This window comes from Meriones unguiculatus, chromosome 9, assembly GCF_030254825.1.
Source record: "Meriones unguiculatus strain TT.TT164.6M chromosome 9, Bangor_MerUng_6.1, whole genome shotgun sequence".
NCBI classification, from domain to species: domain Eukaryota; kingdom Metazoa; phylum Chordata; class Mammalia; order Rodentia; family Muridae; genus Meriones; species Meriones unguiculatus.
Genome location: NC_083357.1, coordinates 73006401 through 73030489, shown reverse-complemented (window position 1 = coordinate 73030489; position 24089 = coordinate 73006401). Strand labels below are relative to the sequence as shown.

Genomic DNA, 24089 nt, shown 5'->3' with positions numbered 1-24089 from the left:
AAACAAAGAACAAGAAATAATACATTTTCACCCATAAGGTTGCCCCTGTAGGGCTAAGAACACTGCTTGAAGACCCAGAGTAGAAACTGTCTATACTTCACTACTCACGACCTAGAGTCTGGCCTCTGGTCAGCTGTCATGAGAATCTGCCCTGATTCTGCCCAGTTCCTGAAATAACAGAGAGTCGGGCAGAAGCACCTTTGGGTCTCTTACGTAGCCAAGCTCTGCAGGTGGCACCACAGAGGTAGAGATGCCCACCTCCCCCTCCATAAAAGCCAGTGGTCCTTAAAAGCAGGGACGAGGGTGGGGCAGGCTTGAGTGGGCCTGTGACGACGGTGGGTGTTCCTAAGGGTTATGAAGCCAGTAGTTGTTCATTCGGGTGTAAAGATTTCTAGCCACGTGACAGGAGGGTGTCCTGGCTGGTTTTGTGTCAGCTTGACCCAAGCTAGAGTCTTCAGAGAGGAAGGAGCCTCGGTTGAGGAAATGCCTCCATGAAGCTCAAACTCTAAGGCGTTTTCTTCATTACGGATTGATGAGGGAGGGCCCAGCCCGTTGTGGGTGGGGCCAGCCCTGGGCTGTTGATACCAGGTGCTCTAAGAAACCAGACTGAGCAAGCCAGGATAAGCAAGCCCCTGGGAAGCAGCACCCCTCCAAGGCCACTGCCTTCAGGATCCTGCCCTGTTTGAGTTCCCGTCCTGACTTCCTTTAGTAACGAATGACAATATGGAAAGTGTAAGCCACATAACCCTTTTCTCCCCTGCTTGCTATTGGTCTTGGTGTGTTTGTCACAGCAATAGAAACCTTAACTAAAGCAAAGGTTATCAACAAAAGAGCTCTTCCTAACTTCCCACCCACAAAGGAAATGCTACCCATACCAGAACCTATTGAAATTCAGCCTCCAGTGCCCCCGAGATAGGACCAGAGTTGCATCAGCCAAATCCGGTCTATACAACTCTCCTCCCTCACCCTGGGGTGCCAGTCTGCCAGTTGCCCTAACCCTGGATCACCACTTTCCACTTCCCCAAATCTTCCTTTGTTTCCCCCTTTCTTCCTCCTGAGCTGCAAGGCGCTAAGTCCATCAAGCTTGGTGTGGCAAGATGAGATTCAAACATGATTACGTTCCTTTACAAGGAAAATCCCAATGGTGTCTAGGAGTCCACACTTGGCACCCCATGGAACAAGGGTGGCCGGAGACGGTCCAAGATGCCCCATGGCCGAGGTGGTGGGAGGACAAGCCTGGCCAACGCTTTGGCTATGGGCAGTGGCCACCAAATCTTCTGGTGCCGTAAGGCTCACGACCTCTTATCCAGCTCAGCTGTTAGGCCCACCACTACCAAGGCCAAGAGAAGGCCTGGTCCAACTCCTTCCTCAAGATTCCTGGTCCACATTCGTCAGGGACCGAAAGAGGCTTCCCGGTTCCCTCTTCCTATGTCACAAAGGGTCTCTTCGCACAGCCCTGTAGAAGGTCGCAGAGTGAGGTTTCCTCCGTCACCTAGGGTTCCTTTGGGCTGTGCCCCAACAGTACTACCCAGACCTGGTCAGGTTCAGCTTGCCTTTTGAAGCTCAGGGCTCAGTGCCTAGGATCTAGCCTTCAGCCTGAAGCGCCAGTGCCCCATCCCTCCCTGGCTTGAGTTGGTCAAGAAACACAGGCAGGGGGTCGCCAGGCCAGGTGCGGCTGCGTCCCCACCCCACCCCCCACGCACGCACAAACGCGTGGTCGCCCGAACCCTGTGCCCCGCAGCGTTCGATCTCAGGACCGGGACACCCTGGGCCAGGGTCGCCTCGGCACGGCGCGCGGCGCTGTGGCAGCGCCCGCCTCCCGTTTCCCTCCTCCTGCCTCGGTGGCCGCGCAGGGTAGGTAGCTGGGGGGACCGGAAGGATGGCGAGGAAGTCGGAGAGGGTTTCCTGAGATGAGAGATTACTTCCGTCCGCGCGCTGGCCTCTCTCTGGAGCCGGCTGGCTGGGGCTCTGGAAGCGGGGTGCGCGGGGCTGGGCCGCGCCTTGCCACCTGCAGCGCCCGAGCAGGCCGCGGGGCCCTGCGGCAGCGGCTCACCCCGGCCATCCTTGCAGGTGGGAGTCGAGAGCATCTCCAAGCGCCCAAGCCATGGTGGCCAAACAGCGGATCCGGATGGCTAACGAGAAGCACAGCAAAAATATCACCCAGAGGGGAAACGTAGCCAAAACCCTGGTAAGGCGGGGGCGGCTCCGGCCCGGGCCGAGCTGACGGGACCCGCGGGGCGGGGCGGGGCGGAGCGGGCGGGCCGCGGGCTCAAAGCCAGGTCTCCCGGCCCCTCCTCCGGGGTCCCGCACACTGGGGGACCCGGCCGGGCTCTGGGGGCGCAGACCTCTCTGCTTTCTCGTGGGCAGAGAGGGTTCTGGTTGGTGGAGCCTCTTCAGGAGAGAATGAGCCACTGTCCTTGAAAAAGGCTAAAAGCTGCGTCTTTAGGGGCCAGTGAAGGCAACTGGGCTGGGAGCCTAGTAGATGTACGTGATGGATGGATGGATGGATGGATGGATGGATGGATGGATGGATGGATGGATGGATGGATGGATGGATGGATGGATGGACGGACGAACGGATGGAGGAACGAATGATAGAATGCCACTTATCCCCAGCTTCCAGACTCCGCCCCTGGACTCTCCCCACCCCCATGTTAAGGTTTTCTTTCCACCCCTTTTGTGTGTGTGTGTGTGTGTGTGTGTGTGTGTAATGATCTGTCTCTTCTCCCTGTATGAATTCAAAGGGCTTAAAAGTAGGGCGTGAGATTTCGACCTACATCTCTCCATCCTCCTTTCTCTTGCCATGAGGCCTGGGGCTAAAGCTTAAGTGCTGAAGGTACTGCCTCCTGTTTACCCTGTAGATTCAGGCTCATTATGATGTTGTAACTGTAGAGACCAATTTATTGCCCAGGGTTCTCTGGTCCCAGAACTGTGGGTTAAAGCTTTACCCCTGGAATCTTAAGTAAACCGTGTACCTTAGGTTCAGAGGTTTCCTTCAGTAAAAACCAGGTTTTCTGATACAGAATATGTCAGGCCTGTGACTTTGAACCATCAGAGGCCTGAGTGGGTTGCGTGGTTTCGAAGAGCCGGCTTGCAGAGGCGCCTGGAATCTATTATCCCATAAGATTAAGGGGAAGTCCAACCGAAGCTTGGGGTTTTGTCTGGAAACACAGACTTGATGAGGCAATGCCTTTTAGCCAAAGAAATTATGTTGGTTTGATTAACTGAGGGAAAAACTGGATGTGCAGTCATCACACCGGAATTCTTGCTAAACCAAGCAGAATTGTGGCAGAGAAGCCATAGCGTCAAACCCCACTCAGAGCTTTAGACACTGCTCCAGACTTAAGTAACCCTTAAAATTCGTTCTTTGGGGAAGTAGAGCATTTAGCTGTGATTAGAGGGAACAAAATGCCAGCCAGGGCACCACAGAATGGGAACCATATTTTTACAGAGATCTGTTTCTTCAATATGTTTTTACTGGGTGGGGGCAGGGAAACACTGCCCAAGTTGACATTAAAAGCAACTGTTTTACGTTCCTAGGAGATCAGTTCTTTTTTTCCTCAAGGTGTCAGACCTATTTGCTGACATAGTGGAAATATGTAGATGTGGTTCTTTCTACCGAACTATGGGATCAGAGTTCAGATGTTAAGTGATCTCAGTTGACAGCCTGTATGAGGGCACAAGTTACAACTATTTGCAGGGCTGTTTTCTCCATCAGTAAAAAATGTCGGGAACCTAAAACAAAACAAAAAATTACTGGCTTTAAAAATAAGAAAACAAGGGGTTGGGGATTTAGCTCAGTGGTAGAGCGCTTGCAAGGCCCTGGGTTCGGTCCTCAGCTCTGGAAAAAATAATAATAATAATGGGAAAACGCTATGTAGTGGATATAACTTGTCGTCTGCAATTCAACTCAACTTTCCCCAGCAACATTTCAATTATATTTAATATGTAGCATGAGTGTATTTAACAGGTTCTGCTGTACCATGGACAGTCTTCCTCAACAGTGCCTGGCGCCTATGAGGACCTGTAATGGGCCAGACTAAATTTGTAATGAAAGGTTTCCAAACCAAGCCCAAGTAAACGTTGGTTTTCAGTTGTTTTGAAGGGTCTTTGGTATTGTAAGTAGATTGACAATCCAAAAAGAAAACAAAATCTCTCTCTGTAAATCCTGAATCTTGTTTTTCTAATTACAAGTCAAACATGGTTATACTTTGATAGAAGTAGTTTGGAAAAGACAACTAATTCTGAATAGACTTCAGTAAATGGGAACAGACTTGCAAGCTCCAAGTGAAAATTCAAGGCCATTGTTCAGAAATCAACCTCAGTCACTGCATGCAGATGCTTCCGTCTTTTGTGATTAGCTAATGGCTTTTGGGTAAACCAGTGCTTTCCTCCCAGATAGCAGACTGATACAAGAAACAGAAATGGGAGGACTGTTTGGAATCCTTGGACAGTAGGAATTCCTCCATAGTGAAAGGGGGATTTAGATTGCAGAGTTCTGAGCTGCCCTGCAAGGGTCTCATCAAAGAGAAAGACAGCCCCTCACATGTTAGGGTCTCATGTTTGGGGTGAGCATTACTCATTACAGAATCACTGTAGAACCATATTCCCTGTCTTTTGCAGCAGTAGAATGGGGGCTTATGTGAATTGTCCCAATGAGGTTGTGCTCGTACCCTTTCCAAAATAATAATAATAATAATAATAATAATAATAATAAGACTCTTCAAAGGGGATGTATTGGCATTATGATCATCCATGTGTTCCAGAGCTCTAAAAGTCCACAGCTAACTTCCTTTCGCCAGGAAATGCCATCCAAAAGGGTTTTGTGTCATATACTCCAGGTTACTCTACTTTATGTTTAGTGGTAGGTATGAAATACTGGACTCCATTTGGCATCCTTAGTAGCTTCAGTGATTCATATAGAGACTCCTGGATTCACTTATTGGCTTTGCGGGGAATAGAGCTGAGATGAATCTCCTTATAATGTGCCAGGGGCTGCAACAGTGGCAATAGTTTCTGAGGGAAACTAGGACAGTAAAGTTCTGGAAGAGGGCAGGGAAAGGTAGATGTCACACTCAGTTCAAGTGACTTTGTTTAAAACCTTTGTTGTTTACTTGATCTGAGTTTGACCTAGTCTTACATGCTAAGGAGTGACACAGTGAAGCAATATTGTGCAATTCTTAAAGACTTATTTGGTTCTTTTCTAGTCAAAAGCAACAGCCTGTACTCGTCAAAATTGACCTGCTGTTGATACATTGTTCTCTACTTCAATGATGAATAAGTGAAATACAGGGATGGCCCCTTATTTCCACCAATAACTAAGTATTACTGCAAGGATGGCTGAGCATGTAGCTCAGTTGGTAGACCGCTTGGCTAGCATGCAGGAAGCCCTGGATTTGATCCCTAGCACCACAGAAAACTGGGAGTGGGGTGCATACCTGTAATGGAAGGTGAAAGGGGAGAAAAAGAAGGCCAGATTATCATTATTTTCATATGTTGAGAAGGTCAATCATCCTTGGCTTCTCATCAAGTTCAAGGCCAGCCTGGGCTAATAAATAATAATAATAATAATAATAATAATAATAATAATAAATCTCTGTAGACTCACACTTTACCTGATGTATGAAATACATTTAATGAAGCATGCACATACCATCTTTATTTAAGTCTGTGCCAGACTTTGCTATACATTGGTGCCTCAAAGAATCTCGTTGCCAGCCCTTGTGAGGCCTGCAGTATACCTGTTCCCTGGGAAGTCAATAATTCTAAACTATAAAAACAAAAAGTCAAGAAAATGTACATGGTCATAAAAATGGCAAATGAGCCTGAGTGAGGTAGAGAGGGATGGCTAAGAATGTAATAGATGAGTTGAGACCTAACAAATTATAGCCTAATCTATTGAGAGAGAGAGAGAGAGAGAGAGAGAGAGAGAGATTCTAACAATGAATTTTTCAGGAAAGCAAATTGAGGAAAGATTGGTACTGTTCTGTTCAAAACTTTACTAAAACTTGCTCAACATGTCAGAAAATTACATCCTTAGTAACCGTACCGTTCATTTTCTTCTGAAACACTGATATGCTGTACCTTCTAAATGTGTAGCTGTCAGATCCGCATAGATACGCATGTATTTCAGCACGTACTTTGTAGCGTTGATTATATATTCAAATGTTCACAGCCTTTAACTGAAGCCCACAGCTTGAGTTTGTGATTTGCTCCGAAAGCAAACATTTACAGCTTGTCTTTTTGTACCAGTCCGCTTCTCTGCATGCTCATTAGCTTAAATTGAATGCAGCCTGTCATTCGGTCAAGTTATTGAGGAAGCAACCTCACTTTTGTGCCTCTCTCTCTCTCTCTATTTGTTTAAGAAATCACTGTTTTTTCTGCTGTCTTCCCTAAAACCTAGGTGTGTCTGTTCGCTTATTTGGTCTTAAGGAGCATCTGCACGCAGGCCTAGAGGTGCTTGGAGGGATAGTCTCATTATACCCTTACTCTTGCTTTGAGAAAACATCAGGTGTGCTAGACTCTTCCTGTAGACCCAGCTGTCCAGCTTGCCAGTGTGTGGAAATTTCTCGGCGGTGCAAGCGTCGTTAAGGCTTACCAGCTCTTTTAGAACACGTTGCTCTGTCATCCACTCTCCAGAATGCTTCTAAGGTTACCAGGATTTCTGCTGTGTGAACTTGCTCCATTTTTAATATATTGATGGTTTTGGGGAAACATCTGTGCTCTGTGGTTCTTCTGGGAATATACAGACACAAGAACGAATGGTGGATCTGGTCATGAAAGATTCTCAAACTCTGTAATGAATTGAATCCCGTCTCTTATTCAATAGCAAACTTTGAAGCTCGGGTTCTCAACTCCAACATAATAATAATAATAATAATAATAATAATAATAATAATAATAATAATCCCTGCACACAGAGAGATGTTACAGCTGGAGATAGTATACATGGACTGCCTTGTCTATGCTTTCAACAGATGGACGCAGTTATTATTACCATCACTAGCTTTAAAATCACCGTGTATATTTATATATTTAGACCTCATTCACCCCTACAGTGTTTTAGACCATCAAAGTCATTACTGCCAATAAAGTAATAAATGACTTGTTTTACAGAGTTTATCCCAATCTTTTGTAATTGGCTTTACTCAGCCGTATACCTACCCACAAAGAGTTGAGACCAAGTTTGCCATTTGTACACAGGAGGATCACCAGTACCAAGCAAGCACCCTGTGTTTACTGCGTGGACACGAACCTAACCTTAACTTTTTCTGTTCCCTTACAGAGGCCACAAGAAGAGAAATATCCTGTTGGGCCATGGCTGCTGGCATTGTTTGTTTTTGTTGTCTGTGGCTCAGGTATGGTATTTCACTGAATTATAGCCCAAGTGCTCTGCTGTCCTTGCAAAACCGTGTTTTCGTCCACAACCTAAACACACAAAGAAGTATTGATTTGGGGTTCAAGTCCGTCGCTGCCTTAAACCTTAATCTTAGTAGGTTTTTATTCCACTTCTATTCCAAGTATGACGAGACAGAGTTGATAGACTATCAAATGATAGTCATAAAATGATTGCAAGAGCACTCAAAATTGAGTGCTCTGTATAGGCTGTGAAGTTCAGTTGAGTTGTTCTGTATACACACAGCCTAAATAGAGCATTTGGAACAGAAAGTAGAATACATTGTCTGCTCAAGATAAATCCGCATTCCAAAGACAGGGAGAGGCCGTCCGCCCTAGAGCATTCTACAGAAAACAGAGCAGAGCCTTTGACCTAAGCCATAGATATGCGTCTCTTGATACTTTGGGGTAGCAAGTGCAGAGAATCAAATTCATATACACGGATGCACAAGGGACATGAGCAAAGAAAAAAGTATGCAGTTCTGGTTGACTGCTGTTAGCGGTGCCTTGCCTGGGCTCCTGGACCCCGTGTACTGTTTCTGTAAGTGGATATTACTTTTTCTAAATGCAAGGGCATAGATTCAGAGCATTATCCCCTGTCACCTCAGTGTCTGTGAGGACAGGGAATGCAAGAAGCCTGTGTCTTCCCATCTATGCTTAGGCATCCCACCAAGACATACTTCTGCTCCAATATCAAGAGAAGCCTCATCATTACTGACGGCCCGGCTCCCTGATCCTCAAGAGTTGCTTTCCCAAGGGGACAGAAGCTCTTGGGTGGGTTGGGGGAGCCTCTGAAGCTCTTAGGGATATCATCACTTGTGTTTGAAATATTTTACAGAGGGCTTGATGTTTCAAGAAGAGAGAATTATCCACTCGAAAAATAAAAATTCTAAGCCTTGTCAGATTTTTTTCTGGGGGAAGCTACCCCGTATATGAGTGGCCCCATCACTGGTTTGAATGCATTCACCTAACCCTGACTGGGGTGCCTACTTCCCAAGGAAGCACAAGCCTATCCTGGCCAGCCGCCACAGTGCACATCTAAAATGCCAGTACTTGGGTAGCTAAGGCGTATTCATCTGGAATTCACAACCTTTGACATTCTGCCTAATTTTTCCCCTAGAAATGAAGCAAAATAAACCTTTGCCTTAAGCGTGCCAGCCTACATTAAAAAATTATCTGTGCTCTTAAGCTTTATTATGAGTCTCTAGGCAGACGGGTTTTGAACTTTGAGCCTTTAATTATCCTCTCCCAGCTTTATGACCTCTGAACATATACCTCCAAGTCACTGGTGAAAGGTCTAGACTTGGAGAAAGCCAGTGAGACAGCCTTCTTCAGCTTGACTTGCAACCTCTGCAGCTTGCAGCCCTAGCTCCCTGCTGGGTTTTGGAACGCAAACTCCTTAGGAGCTTGTGGACACTGGGAGGCCCTGGCAAGGCAGGGAGCCAGGGCCGGCCTGGAGGCAGCACGCCACATCGACCACATTAGCTCAGCAATTGTGGATAAGGGCCTTCCCCGGCACACGGGGCTGAGGAGGGACCTTCCTGCAGGAGAGCTGAGTTTGGAAATAGGCTTTCAGGAAGATGGGGTGAGGAAGGTGAGGCCTTCAGAGGGGAGCAGGATGTGCCGTAGGCACAGAGGCATCCCACAAGCCCAGTCACAGGACCTGTGTCCCTGTGGCCCAGGTCCTAAGTAGATACATAGCTATTGCATGTTTCTTTTCTAGCATCAAGGTTTATAATAAAGACATTGTGGCCCTCCAAAGTAGTCTGTCTGGGTGCAAACCAGTAGAGCTTTCTGGTCCAGCTTCCTTTTCTCAAACCCGTGTCCCTTACGTAAACACCACATTTTTATGACTCTCCTAGAGTCCAGTCATTTCTCAGGAACCAGGGCTGTTGCCTGTGCTGACGATGCCTTTTTTCCATGAGTTTGTCAGGTCCCTGGCGTGTGGACCTACGAGGAAGTTCCTGGAGATTTGGCGACTTAATATACCCATCCATCTCTTCCCACCCTCTTGGTTTTTTTGTTGGGGGGTGGTGGATATAGAATATAAAACCCAAGGCCTCCTTCCTGCCAGACATTCCCCCTTGTGCTGCAAACCCTGTTCTTCCGCTGTTTGGACGGCACCTCATTCAGTCCTTCTAGCTCTCCATTTTACCTCTCCAGGCAGGTGAGTTGTAGGAACCAAGATGCAGTACTTTTTCTGTCCTCTTTTGTCATGCCGCCATTTTCCCAAAGCAGTGGGCCTCCCCTCTTTTCAAGTCACAGCTAAAAATAGCATGCACATCACCCCATCCCACACCCGCCACTTCTCCTTTTAACAGCTGTAGTATTGCTCTCGTGCACCTCAGCTCAAGCTAGCTACCCACTGTTGTCACTGAATTGTCATCCTTCCCAGCTGTCCTTGGTGCACGACCCTTCCGTCTTTATAGACGTCCCTTTCTAGACAGAACCCGTCATGAAAAACAATTGTTTCTTCAGATCTGTCTCCGTGGCCATCTCTCCAGGATCAGTCATGTCATCTTGCATATCCTCTCCAACTCTTGGCTTTCTTGAAACCCTTTAAGGGTCACGGACGACTGCCTCCTCTCCTCTCAGCAGCCTCTCTTCTCTCCATCAGAAAGGATGTTTTTTTGCTAACTCTAGCCCATGTATTGCTCCTCTAATTTAGTGGTGAGCCTTTTCCTACAGGCATTAAGATGCTAGAAACTCTCATCCCTGGAGTGTCTGGCTAAAGCTCCAGTTCTAAAACCCAGCATGGGGAAGATGTTTTCCTTCTCGTGCCTCACTCCAGTACAGACACCAGCATCCTGCAGCTCTTGCTCACTGTGCTCTTGCTAGGTGCACTGAAGCTTGGTGAAGGAGTCCCACACTCTGTCCTGTCGTCCTCCATCTTCTGCCTCTGAGCGTCATATACCCACCCCCTTGTGTAGGCAGAAGTTTTGTCCCACCAAGGTTCAAGATAGCTTATTGGCATCCATGAGCTCATGTAGTGAGTTTCTCTTATTTTGTGTATTTTCACAGAGATACTGAGGACAAGGTGAAGTCTCATAGGAATGAAGATATTGATCACCTATGCTAATGCCTTGAAAGTCGAGTGGCTTTTATTCCTTATTTTATTAACCTACTTTCCTAGATGATGATTGGTTGAGCGAAATGCCCTTTTTAGAAATAGTGTCAGAGTACTGACGGTAAATAAATATTCAGGTCAGGCTAGTAGTAAGAAACACACATTTTCTATTTTTCTCTCTCTGTAGTCTCAGGGAGAATTAGGGCTGGCCGGGAGCTGGCGCTCAAACATATACTCACTTATTGTTGACCCTTGCTCCATTACGTGCAAGAGCTGGTTGACCAACCCACGAAAGTCCTGCACTGCTTTCCAGAGTCCCTCCTGCAGCCTTCCCCATTTGGGACATTTGCCCTTACTGGAGTCTGCACCCGGAGGTTTCCGCGCAAACCCACGTCCAGGAAATGCTACCCCCACACTTGAGAAGTCAGGTGAAGCAGCAGACCCTCCGCAGCTGCCTGAAGCCACCAACGTCTGAGTCCCACCAGACCCGCTCCTGCTTCTTGCCAAAGTAGCTGGCTGCAACCTCTGCCAATTACTGGGAGGGGAGGCGGGAGGGGAGTTTGCGTGAGCACACCTGCGGAGTAAGTGAGTCTCCACTTTCTGTGACTGCAGATGGTATCTCAGGCAAGGGACTTCTTGGCAAGCCAGTACGAGCCCTCAGACAGGAGGGTCGTAAAGAATCTGCCAGATAGGAGTGTTCAAAGCCTGGGTTCTCCGGCTGTCAGATGGGTGACCCTGGACAAGTTAGTATTCTCTCCATGTTGCTTTTCTTGTTGAGAAAAAATGGAGCTATGAGCTGGGCACGGTGATGCGTGCCTATGATTCCAGCACTTAAGAGGCTGAGGCAGGAGGGTCATGAGTTTGAGGCTAGTATGGAGTATGGAGCAAGACTTTGACTCAAGGTAGATATACTAATCTACCACTGATGTCAAACAGTTCTGGGGATCTGGCCCATTTCAAGCCCAAACCTGCCATCATCCCTTACAAATACCAGCACCTCACAGGAGATGTCAGTCCAGCCTTGGAGTGCTTAGGTTTTCGGCACTCTCCTTCCCCCAGGCTCTGTATCTAATTGGCAGACCCAGCCTCGGCTTTCCATTCTCAGTCTATCAGAAAATCATCAGGCTGCCTACCTCTTGCCTCTGAGGATGAATGAGAGCAGTTTCTCAAGTCTGACACTGTTTTCCCTGTATGATAAAACATAATAACACCATCCCCACCCAAGAGGAAGGAAGCACCGCCATGCAGACCAACCTCAGAGAACAGTGGTTTATACTTCAAATTGAGCATAAGAAAGAGGGTGTTTCATTTCCTTAAAGCAAAGCTAATACACCCCGTTCTGCGTAGCTTTCCTGGTGAGATTCAAAAACAGCAGGAATCATAGGACATCTCTGGACCACTTCTTGCTCTGTCATGTTTTGTTTAATTTGCTAGCTGGGCTTTATGTTTATGAATATTATAGAGCTTATGTCTGAAATGTAAAACTTATTGCTCCATCCAATTCCCGCTCTCACCTGTGATTTGGAAGTCATTGAGCCTGTTGAACTGGCTGGATTTGTCTCTCTGCTTAATCTCTTCAGACACAGACCCCTATTGAAGCCTAAGGAATTGGAATGCCCTGCGGGAGGTTGTGTCCCTGTTTGCCCCTCTTTTTTATCTTCTGTTTCTTCAGGCAGTCTCCCGGAGCAGTCAGTCTTGGGTTTCAAAACTGTCCCCTCTGAAGAATGTTTCATAGCAGTCAGGGGACGGCTTGGTGGTTATCTCAAGACACAGAGACAAGCATCATCTGGATGTCTGGGACCATTCCGTGTAGAGATACTGTCACACAAATACTCCAGATGTGCTATCTCCTCACGCCTCTTCCAGATGTGCAGACTAGACGCTATACCCCAGACCACTGATGGATCTCACTGTGACTGTTTGTGCATCAAACTATAATTTTTAGGTTCCTCCTCCTCCCCTTCCTTCTCTTCCTTTTTGGTTGGTGTTTAGGGATGTCTGCCATGAACATGGTATAGTCACTAGAGCCAAACTCTTCTTTGTTACCCTTGGACCCAGCTTTTTATGGTATTCACAGGACAGCTGTGTTCAATGTTTTCCACTTTCCTCCTTGACCAAATGCCACCTAAACAGTCTATCTTAATACGCTACCTGCGGAATTTTTTAATGTAGACTTAACATGTGCATGCTTCTGGTGGTCTCTCGGTGCTGTTTATCGGCCCTGAGCCCGGGCTATGATACTGTACCTTGGCAAAGAGCAGCAATCTGAGGTGTTTTCTTTGTGGCAAAGATGTATCCCATTTCATCCTCAGCTGGATCCTGTTCCAGCTTCAGCTGGGATCAGTGGAGCTATTTAATTCCCAGCATTCTTTGCTTCTTGGCCAGAACCACTTAAACACCGGTCACACCCCAGTTCCTTCCCAGGCTATTTCTCCCTTGTGTATTCCTAATTTCAATTTTATGTCTCCTTTCTGTCAAACCTTAATATTCATTTCCTAGCTAGGAATTGCGAATTTTAAGGGTTCCCAAAGCCTGGGCATTCTTGAGCTTCCCCATCAAAGGGAATTTGGAGTGAATAAGATTAACTAATGACCATTATTTCCTTCATAATTTTCTGTCCTGTATAAATTTGCCAATGAGTTTGTATTTTATAGTCAGTGATTTCTGAGAACAAAACCCTGGATGAGTGCTTTTGAGCCTTTTTCTTTTGGAAAGTTGAGGACTTCTATTAAAGGCTTAATAAATTAAAGAACGACTGTTTAATTGACATGGTGGTGTGGTTGCTATGTATGTGTGTGTGTGTGTTTATATACATGTATGTTAGGCAATACGTAAGTCTTTTTTTCTTTTTTTTCTAATTAAAAAATATTATGTACATTTGGCGTTTGGCCTACATATATCTTTGTGTGAGGGAGTCAGATGCACTGAATTTGAGTCACAGACCAGAGAGTGGTGAGCTGCCATGTGGGTGCTGGGAATTGAACCAGGGTCCTCTCTTAACCACTAAGCCATCTCTCCAGCCCTCAATATGTAGGTTTCTACATGTGTATAATATGTGTCTTGGTGTTGTGTATGTATTTGTGTACCTATGTCCATATGTGTATGTACCTTGTGTATATATGTATAGTTGTGCTGATGTGTAGGTTTCTCTACGTGTATATTTACATATGTACATACATGCATGTGTTTCTGTGTCCATGTGTTTATATGTGTATGTTTATCTAATGTGTAGATTTACATATGTGTCTGTGTATATTTGTGGATTTCTTTTTATATTTTTTATTTTTATTTATTCATTTTTTTTTTTCAAGACAGGTTTTCTCTGTGTAGTTCTGGATGTACTGGATTCACTTTGCAGTCCAGGCTGGCCTCTTACACAGATCCACCTGCCTCTGCCTCTCTGAGTGCTGGGATTACAGGTGTGTGCCAATGCGCCAGGCTCTATTTGTGGATTTCTATGTTTCCATGTGTTTGTGTCGGTCTGTGTGTGTGTCCGTGTGTATATTTGCTATATCATCTTCTTACATGTATGCTTATGTACATGTTTAGGTTTCTATGTGTTTGTGAATGAATGTGTAGTCCTGTGTGTTGTGTGTGTATGTGTATGTGTATAAGGTGTGTGTCCATGTACGTGTGTTTTGAGGAAGGTGTCTGTACATAGGGTATCTGTATATGTTATGTATATGTTATGTATGTGTGTACATGAATACTTATGTGTATGATTATGTTTAAGTGGGCGCCTGTGTGTATCTGTATGCATGTGTATGTATCTGTGTGTATCTATGTATCTTTGTGTGTCTCTGTGCTTGTATGTGTCTGTGTGTTTATCTGTGAGTGTGTGTGTAGGCCTGTTGCCCTGTGTTGTTAAAGATTCTGACTTTTGTACTGTAGAAAGCGGCAACCGTCTTTGCTCACCAAACAGTAAATTGGATCTAGCCTCTCGCTGCAGAGTGAAAGCCTTTGAGCACAGAGCCTGCTCTGTTTGTCTGGCACGATGCAGCGAGCCAGCTCCCCTGTTTCTGGGTGGGGACATTGCTTTTGTTCGTCACTTAGCAGACTGTACTCTTCTCCTGGACTCTCCGGGGACTCTGCCTACAGGAGCTGGGGTTGGGGACAGAGATAGCATGTCACAGGCAGGTCCTTTTCCAGGACAGCCTCTTTTAGAACTGATGAGAAGTGATTCTCTGCGATGTTCTTGGCAGGACTTTCCCTCTGTGCCCGGCCTCAAGTGTCAGACACCCACCTCTGTCCCTGAGCAGATGCCCTGGTACACATCCATTTCCGGTAGGGCCACACCCTGACCTTCCTTAAGGCTGGCCTTTCGTGTTCAAATGAGGGGAAAGACTGGGGTGCGAGTGTGCAAGAAACATGTGGAAGGACAAAGAACTTCTCCCTTTGTGTCTTCTGCCCTGTACTCCCTGTGTGACGCTCATGTGGTCACCAGCTTTGTGGTGACATGTCTTTGAGCCCAAGGCTCAGGCACCAGAGAGGACCTTTGCAACAGCTAAGAACCTCCTTTGTGAAAGTCTGCTGCTTTCTGAGACCTTCTGGGGGACACAAAGAGAAGCCCTGCATTCCGGAGCATGTTGGTCGCAAGCCACTGAGTAGACAGAGTTAGCTCAGTTACTAAGAGTGCCAACGAACAACCCAGCCTCTTCTGAAACCTGGCTCTGCCACCTACTTCCCAGCTGTGTGGCCTTGTCCAAGCTGCTGGTGCTCGCTCTAAGCCTGGTGTCTCCCGTTGTTAGAGGGGGAGTAGTTCTGAACTCCCTCATGATGGCTTCTCCTGAGAATTGACATTAATGTGCAAAATGCTCGTTGGCAGCAGGATGGTGGTTTTATGTCTTATGTTTTATAGTCACGGTGCTGCTGGTTTGTCTTCATATGCCCTCCCTCCCTCCACCTCCCCATTTAGTTTCTGACCAAGATCATAAATGCTTTCTCCTTTTTAGCAGCCCCACTTCAGGCTGGTACAGACATGCGTGGTGGGGGAAGGAAACTCCAAGCTACCAAACAGCCTTGACCAGCTGTACCTACCAGGGAGATCTGAGGGACAGAGGAACTTATTCGCTGCTTCATAGTGCAGCACACAGTGCGAGAGCCAGATCTGTCCCCACTAGATCACTGACCATTCCCTGAGGACTCATTGTCCTGCCTGGCTCTGTTATTTTCTCTCCTAACTACACAGCCTCCAGCCAGGAGGCCACTACACCTTTTTCCCAGACCACAAAACTGCCGCACGTAGAGAAAAACCAGCCAGAACTTCATATCTAAAAAAATTGAACCAACTGGTTCTCACACTTAGCTCTTTGAGACTCCAAACCCATGTGGTTCTGTGGTCTAAAGGTTAGTGCTCTGGACTCTGGGACTTTAAACCCCATCTGCTTTCTGTTGCCCCACCTCCCCTCTCGTATGGTTTTCCCCTAAAAATACTACGGAGCAAAAGTTTGCTAACTGTAGGCCTTGCAGATAGCTACATTGACAGAGCATCCTCTGGATTCTGCTGCCAGAGAACTATGTTTTCTAAATAGTCCAGCTGTCTGACCATCTGCTCCCGAACGAAAAGATCTTTCCCCAGCCACAGGCTGCTCTTTCATTGGTTCACCGATGTTCTCACTCTCTTCCCTCTTTCCCAGAAACTTGCTCCAGGATAGACTTGAGTCCCCCATGTTTGCAGGTTGACCACATAAATACTGGCCTTTCCTGGACACTGCCAGAGCATTCTGGAAACTGCTTCCAGAGAAAGTCCACCCCAGAGACCATCATGAGGTACATGAGAACCGGACAGCCCCAGAGGACAAAGATGGACAGTCTGGAGGAGACGTCTCTGCGGCCATCGACCCTCACAAGGTGACCTGTGGCACTCTTGTCATGTGCCCCTGTGTAAGGTCTCTTTCTGGGAGGACATCCAATTTGTTTTAGTAACACCTGCTTTTTGACATCTTCCTGCCCTAACCTATCTCTGGCATCGCTCTAGTCTTTCTTCTCTGGAACAGCCAGTGGAAAGTGGCACTTCGCTTGTGTCTTTGTGTTTCTCTAAGAGCTTACTGAGTCAGCTTTGCTAAGCCTTCTCTCCTGACACTCTGCTTGTCTTTCAGGGGACCCAGGCTTTTCTTTAACCAGATTTTTTTTTCATCTTTTTTTTCTTAATAAAAAATGAAGTTTGATTTCTGTAGCTGTCTTATCTGCCTAAAGGATATTGAATTGGCCTGCCTTGATCTCTTCTTAGCAACTCTCTTGATATCTCTTATCATGAAGTACTTATCCACAATAAAAGTGGCCTCAAGCCTCCTATTGGAGCAGAGTCTGAGCTTCTGTCATTTTTCCTAGGAAACACATCATGCATTCTCCTGGTTAGAGCTACATCCAGGTTGGGTCCATTTCTTAGCTGTGATGAATAGTGAAGCTATTCATGTGGATCTTCCAGCACCTCTGGGGTGTGTTGACTTCCACGTGCCCACAACTGATTTATATTCCCACCAGCACTGAATACAGGGTTTCTTTCCCCAGCACTTACAGCATTTATTGTCATTGGTCTTTTGTTTGTTTTTGTTTTGTTTTGTTTTGTTTTCCTTGATGGTAGCCATTCTGACTGGAGTGAGATAGACTCTCAAAGCATTACTTTAATGGCTCAGGATATCGATTACTTTTTAAAAGGCTTCAGAACTGTCTATTCAGTTCATTAGCCGATTTATTGATTGGGGGTAGGATTTTTTGTTGCTTTTCATTTGTTGACTGTTGTGGTATTTGATTTTTCTAGCATCTATGAAAGAATGCTTCAGCACATTCTCAGGAGAAGATTATCAGACATTGATGTTTAAGATTGTCTTCTTTATGGTGTCAAAGACATTGTCTCTGAGGAAATACCTTTTGAGTTTATGGAGAAAGTAGGCCGCGTGTCAGGAGAGAGTATAGATTTCAGATAGAAAGAATAACCTGGAATAAAGCCTTGTGACAGAGATAGGGTGTTTTGAAAATCATGAGAGAGTTTCTGTGCAAGGGAAAGAACTTGCCAGGTAGCTCTGGACAGGTGGGCAGGAGACAGAATCTGTAAGTCATGGAAGTCCTGTTGAGAACTTAGCAAGAAGTTGTTTCTGCTTTGTTTTACACAGGAGGTAATCCCATACTGTATGAGTTAAATCTGAGTACCTTGCAGAAGAGGGATTGAAGAGCCAGAGTAGAAGGGTTGGAAGTCCTTGTAGAGCTCAGGAAAGATGGTGGTGTCCTGGGGAGATGGAGAGAAAAATGCAAAGCCAAGATCCTTACATAAAGTCCACAGATCTTCATCAGTTAGAAAGTCACGGGTGTCTCTGGAGTTCTGGATTTGCATGCAAGATGTAAGGTGATGTCACCAATTTCATCAGCGGGAAGACAGAACGAGAAAGCCTGGCAGTCACTAAGTGATAGACAGTGGCTGTCTGCTGCCCAGGGATGGAGGATCTCATTGTGAGCGATCACCAGCTATGGTCCTTAACTCTGTGGGCGAGGACAGTTACTTCACGACAAAGAACATAACAAGAAGAGGCAAACCACATAGCTTGGAGAGGAACCCAGTGCTTGAACTCAGTGTGTGATGGAGGAAGATGGCCCTGTAAGCTTCGGTGAGAAAAAAAAAAAAAGAGAGAGCCTAAAAGAAGAAACTAAGAGACTAAGACATTCCAAAGGCCAAAAGAGGGGAATTTCAGGAGGGAGCACCCAAAGTAGCTGAGAAACAACGTTCACACTCAATGATACAGAGGTCTCTTGTGCCTTTAGCAAAATATGCTTCAGTGGAGAGAACAAAAAGTAGAGTGAGGGGGATTGAGGTGGGAAGAGAAGGCAAGGACGTGAGAAGAGCTGTGAGCAGCTTTTTAGGGACACGAACCTCCTGAGCCTGCGGAGACCTAGAACGTCAGACAAATTGAAGCTTGAGTTGGTTGAAAGAGCAAAGGTGAAGGACCTTGGGCTGTGAGCATCCGAGGCAATGGTTCTCAACCTGTGGGTTGCGGCCCCTTTGGGAGTCTCAGCAGTGCTTTGACAGGGGGTCGCCTGAGACCATTGGAAAACACAGATATTTACATTACGATTCATAACCGTAGCAAATTTACAGTTATGACGTCTCAACAAAGCTGATTTTACAGTTGGGGGTCACCACAACCTGAGGAACTGTATTAAAACAGTGCAGCATTAGGAAGGTTGAGAGCGTGAGGTCTCCAAGGATCTCAAAGTCCATTCACTCTGGTAGTCCCTGCTCCTGCAGACTTGCCTGAGCCTCCGTTGGTGACCCGCCCAGGACCTGGTGGCTGGCCTGGAATGCCCACCTCCCTGCCCTTTCTTGGCATCTCTCTTCCCTCCTGTCTCGTCTGCCCTCCACCCCTCTCCTGCAAGCCAGTTCAGCTGTTTTCTCAGCTTTGTTCACCCACTGTTAAGTTATTAACTTGTCAGGGTCTAGACTCCCTGCTTCCTTTCCCTCTTTGATCTCACTGCTGGCTCCCTTCCTGTTTGCAGCATGGAAAGTCAGCATTTAGAGAGCCGGGGTCACTCTGCAGGGCAGGGTTGGCAGGCATGCGAATTACAAGCAAAATAACTGGTATAAAATGTAGAAAACTTCTTGAAGACATCAATACAACTGGAACGGGAACAATAAACATCCCCCTCTCTCCACAGTCTTAGATGTAAACTTAAAATAGACTTCAGTTGCTTCTCCAGGAGGGAGTTGCTTTGTAAACAAATTAAGAAGTAATAAATATTTTGCATGCTAACTCAGGGCTTCAGTTAACATCAAATGTGACTACTTGTAAAGAAAACTTAAATTGGCAAGTTGTTTTAATATGTGTCTTGCCCTTTTGAGGCTTGCCAATTTTGTCTAAGTTTCCTTAGACTAATAGTTCTGGAAAAAGAATTGAATAGCTTTATCTTGACCTAGAACTTCTTTTTAAAAATTTATTTATTCACTTTACATCCCGATTGTAGCCCCTTCCCTCCTCTCCTCCCAGTCCCACCCTTCCTCCCTCTTCCTCCTATACCTCCTCCCCTGACCCTCAGAAAACAGGAGCCTGACCCCCACCAATCCACCTCTGCACATCAAGTCACATCAGGACTGAGTGCATCCTCTTCGGTGGCCTGGCAAGGGAGCCCCGCCGGGGGAAGTGATCAAAACGCAGGCAACAGAGTCCATGTCAGAGACAGCCCCCACTCCCCGAACTAGGGGACCCACATGAAGACCAAGCTGCCCATCGGGTACATATGTAAGGGGGCCTAGGTCCAATCCATGCATCTGACCTCGAATTTCTAAAGTCACAAGGTGATGTAGTATAAAGTGTGATCCACTAAGACATAGCACATTTCCTATTCAGACCTGTGGCCCACAGGTCCTCAGACGAGATTAACAGAGAGGTAACAGTTTTTAGCATTAACCACCGGCAGGTAGAACTTTCCACACATGCTACCGTATTTATTCCTGGGAGTCCATGTTTTTACCCCCAGAGAAAGCAGAACTCGAACCGCAATCCCCCAAAGTTCACACGTTAGCAGGATGCACACAGCATGCGAGTGCTACGGGCAAGCAGTGGTCACTGCTGTAATAGTAATATGAACTATTTTCAGTGTCTAATCTGAAAATTTGAAGCCCAAAATGTTCCCAAATCTAAAGCTTCTGAGTGCTAACATGTTCCCATAGGTGGTAAATTCTATGTTTGATCCCAATGGAACGAATGGGCCACGGACAAAATTCAGGTACTCTAAAAATAGTGTACAAAATGATCGCCAGGGGCTGGAGAGATGGCTCAGTGGTTAAGAATCCTTTAGCTCACTTCCCAACACCCACGTCAAGGCCAACCACCTGTGACTCCAGCCCCGTGGTTCTGATGGCCTCTTCCAGCACACACATGGTGCTGCACATACTGATGAGCAGGTACACACACACACACACACACACACACACACACAGAGTTTTTTTTTAAGTAGGTAGATAAGTGTGTACTAGATGTAAATGGAATATTAAAAAACCAAAACTGAAATACCAGCCTCGCAGGTATGATGTGCACTGTATTTTCAGTGTGTGAGGAGCCTTCGCATCTGTTGCATCCCTTGATCCTTCGATGGGGTTATCAGTGCTGGTACCTTCTTCTCAGAAGAGAAAATAGCCTGATGGACAGTGTTCATCTTTGTTGCTCGTGGGGGCTGTGACTCAACCCAGTTCCCTCATCCTCTAACCCTCTGCTGCCTGTAAAGTCACCTTGCATCCCAAGATCAGGATGACTCTCATCCCAGCATGTGAGAGATGGGCATGTGCTCTGTTCCTAATGTGACTGTTGGGCTCCCTCATGCCACTCCTGCTGAGTCAGACTAGTGACTGCTTATTTAATCCCCACTTCTTGTCTGGCTTGTTGGGGAGGACAGAATCATTAGGTAGTTTTGTTTTGTTTTTGTTTTTTTTCAAGTGTCTAAGTTCTGGTAGGAAACTTTCCCATCCAGAGCCAGACAAGGACCCAAAAGTCGCCGAGAGGGCCTGTGAGCAGAGACAGCCTAAATATTGCTAAGCTGCTGACCGAACTCCTTCACATCTGCACAGTCCTAAGTCTTTGTTTAAGCTTGGTCCACAGCAGCAGAGAAACAGTGCGTGGGAGTACAGTAACCCCAGAGATGTGACCAGAGGCAACAACAAAGAGACAAGAGGACAAGAAACTGGAAGGAGGCATGCAGCTGGTCAAACACTGGGTCACCCTTGTTAGCTATTGTTTTTCATTGTGAAGTGTGTGGGTGCTCTCTGGGTATTTATGAAGAGATACTGTTACATCACAATTAGGTTTTCCAGTTTATGAAAACGATGACGTATACAGTGTTTCCACAGAAAAGCTTTCCCCTGGACAGAAAAATAAATCTGCACTAACACTTTGCCTACTTAAAATCTAGCTGCCCAAGGAAGACTCCCCGGGGCCCTGTTGGGCATTTATTTTTTCCCTCCAAGCACAGTTCACAACATCCCTCCTGCAAAATCCTGAGATTGAAACTTCTCTAAAACCTCACTGTGATGTGATGCCCCAAGTGGAAAACTCAACAGCATGAAGCCTTGCTTCGTGCACAAAATTAGTAAAACTGGAGCACAGTGTCTTCGGGCTATAAGGTGTACAGGGGACGTAAATGATTCCATGTTGAGGCTTTGGGGCCCCTTCCTAAGACATCTCACGGCATATGCAAATATTCCAAATTCAAAAACTGAAAAAAAAAAACAAAAACAAACAAAAAAACCTGAACTCTTCAACACTCTGGTCTCAAGCATTCAGGTAAGAGCTATTCATCTCCAGGAGTCTAGTCCCTGAAGTGAAAGCACCCCCAAATGACTTGTCAACCTGGCACTTCTGAGAAACCCGCTTCCTGGTGGTGTCTTAGGAGGTAGAGTTTCCTGGGTATTTTCTGGGATGACTTTGTACGAAGCAGAAATGATACTCTTGATAGTTCCATGTTTATTTCTTTTTTTTTTTTTACAGTGATTAAATGAGATGCTGCTTAACCTCCCTGAAGCTCCTTTTCTGTTTATCATTATCCTCACCAGCGTTGAGAGCCACAGGCCAGAAGCGCGCTCTCTCTCTCTCTCTCTCTGTCTCTCTCTCTGTCTCTCTGTCTCTCTCTCTGTCTCTCTGTCTCTCTGTCTCTCTCTCTCTCACTCTCTCACACACACAGGACCTGAAAGCCAATAGCTAGAACCAGGCTAGGTATTTCTTACCCAGTTTTCTCCAAATGCTCTGAGTGCCCAGGAGTTCTCCGTGGGCTTTAGACTCCTGCCCTGCTCTGCATACCAACAACCCAGCTGATTAAAGGGAGGACCCCTTATCCTGTCAGTTTTGCCCACAGTGAGAGACAATGGGCTTCAGAGTCACAGGGACACTGAAAGACAGATGTGCTGAGGGTCAAGGGCAGCAGAGGTCAGCCTTGTGTGTGTGCTCTGAACACCTGGCCTGCTTTCTCCCGACACTGAGCTGGTTGTCGCACAGGTCACGGCCGTTTTGAAAAGCAGACTCACTGACCTGCTTAACGCATGCAGTTTCTGCACGAAGGCCCACATCTCTCTTCCCAGCAGCCCCACAACATTGACTGGGGGGGTTGGGGGAAGGAGGCCAAAGCTATCTTCCATGCCTCAGGGATTTCTGGCTGCTGCTCCTGGTGGAATTAGCAGAAGTTATCTATTAATCCCACAGGCATCCATCAACAGCCAGAGCCGGGCTGTCTTTTTGAAAGGAATTCACTGACCCCTTGTTAACGTAACCCCTTGTTAGGAAGTATCTAATCAGCTCTGGGCCAGCCACCGAGGGGCAGGGTCAGCAGACGCAGGCTACCGGGTGGATTGCGTTTCCGGGGTCGGGCTGTCTGGTTTCTGAGCTGTCTGTCTGCTCTCCTCTTGCAGCTATCTTCCAGATCATACAGAGCATAAGGATGGGCATGTGAGAAGGCCACAATGCTGGCTGCTGCTGCCCTCCTGCTGGCGGGTAGAGGACCACGGAGGCCTTCGGCGGCTCTATAGGAAGCAAATAAGCCATGGGTGATAGAAAGGAGGTCCCCTGTTGTCCCCTCCCACTCCATGGTGGAGGTCAGACCAAATTGCCTTCTCACAGGACATCTCCGCGCATCTGTGTCCTCCAGCGGAAAGGACTCTGCTCTTCGGTTGGCCGATTGGAAGCCACGTGGGGGGTCAGCAGCAGTGCTCTCTGTCTGGTTCCCCGGGTTTCACTGTGGTGTGCATGTGGTCCTCTGAGAGGCCGTCCATTTACATCCTGCCAATATTGCAATCTCTTCTGTGTCAGGAATTGGTTTTACAAATAAATGTCTTCATTCAACCTTACTACGGCGTGTGAGTTGCAGAGCAAAGAGTTAAACAGCAGAAGGACTGGAGAGGGACGGGGTGGGCGAGAGTTTGGCTTTGCAATGGGGAACCAGAGCTGGGTTTGTGAGGTCCCCACCCAGACTGTCGATGACATTGCCCAATGCAGCTGGAGGCAACTCTGAGGATACTGCTTTTGTCACACGCTTGTTCTAAAAAGTGTGTTTGTATATGTGGGTGTACGTACATACGTGTACGAGTTAGAATACGTATTTATCTCTTGTTTGGGTTTTGTTGTTCTTTTCCTTCTCTAGCCCAGAAAAGGCGCCTGTAATGTGTGCTGCGGTCTGATTAGCTGTTATCTCCCTGGAGTCTGCCCGGGAGCAGCACACAGATCCAGACATCTCGGGCCTCTTGGTGAAAACCACCCCATCCCAGGCCCCAGTGGCTGACTGCAGAGCCCTAAAGAGGGCAAGTGTCTACAGCACTCTGGGTGGGCAACAGGCCCCTCCCCCCTCCCTCCTGGGGCCTCTCAGCCTCACAAAGCTTAGTGTCAGGAGCAGCCCCCCCCCCCTTGAGATCTCAGGCAGGACCAAGAACAGCTACATGCACTTAAAGCACACTGTAGTTATTTAATTCCATTTCAGTATTGCTGTTCTGGGCTGTGTGTGTGTGTGTGTGTGTGTGTGTGTGTGTTTCTCTAACAGTATGAGAACTTTAAAAAGGGAAGTGTTGGGAGTGGTTAGCAAGAGCTCATTAAATTGTCACATTTCAGACCAGGGCATTTTGATCACTGGTCTCACCTGGACCTTTGGTGATGCTCTTAAAAGC

At 46.8% G+C, this 24089-nt stretch overlaps 1 protein-coding gene across 2 annotated transcripts; it reads left to right on the top strand.

Annotated features, from left to right (window-relative positions):
* The first annotated feature begins 1359 nt into the window (after positions 1–1359).
* Serp2 (stress associated endoplasmic reticulum protein family member 2) lies at positions 1360–23279 on the top strand. Of its 2 annotated transcripts, XM_021635058.2 has the most exons (5): positions 1360–1854; positions 2071–2188; positions 7286–7358; positions 16099–16312; positions 22845–23279. In XM_021635058.2, exons 2-5 carry the CDS (start codon positions 2105–2107, stop codon positions 22981–22983), a joined length of 510 nt encoding a protein of 169 aa, XP_021490733.1. In that variant the 5' UTR covers positions 1360–1854; positions 2071–2104; the 3' UTR covers positions 22984–23279. The 2 variants fall into 2 exon arrangements, with proteins under 2 accessions (XP_021490733.1, XP_021490734.1); XM_021635059.1 differs by lacking the exons at positions 1360–1854; positions 16099–16312 and having other exon boundaries at positions 1861–2188.
* Positions 23280–24089: the final 810 nt, after the last annotated feature.

Excerpts from the sequence above, each read along its gene's own strand:
- Serp2 (XM_021635058.2), top strand. The coding sequence starts at position 2,105 with ATGGTGGCCAAACAGCGGATCCGGATGGCTAACGAGAAGCACAGCAAA. Across the intron at positions 7,359-16,098 it reads TTTTGTTGTCTGTGGCTCAG|AAACTTGCTCCAGGATAGAC; the intron begins GTATGGTATTTC and ends CCTCTTTCCCAG. Across the intron at positions 16,313-22,844 it reads CGGCCATCGACCCTCACAAG|CTATCTTCCAGATCATACAG; the intron begins GTGACCTGTGGC and ends CTCCTCTTGCAG.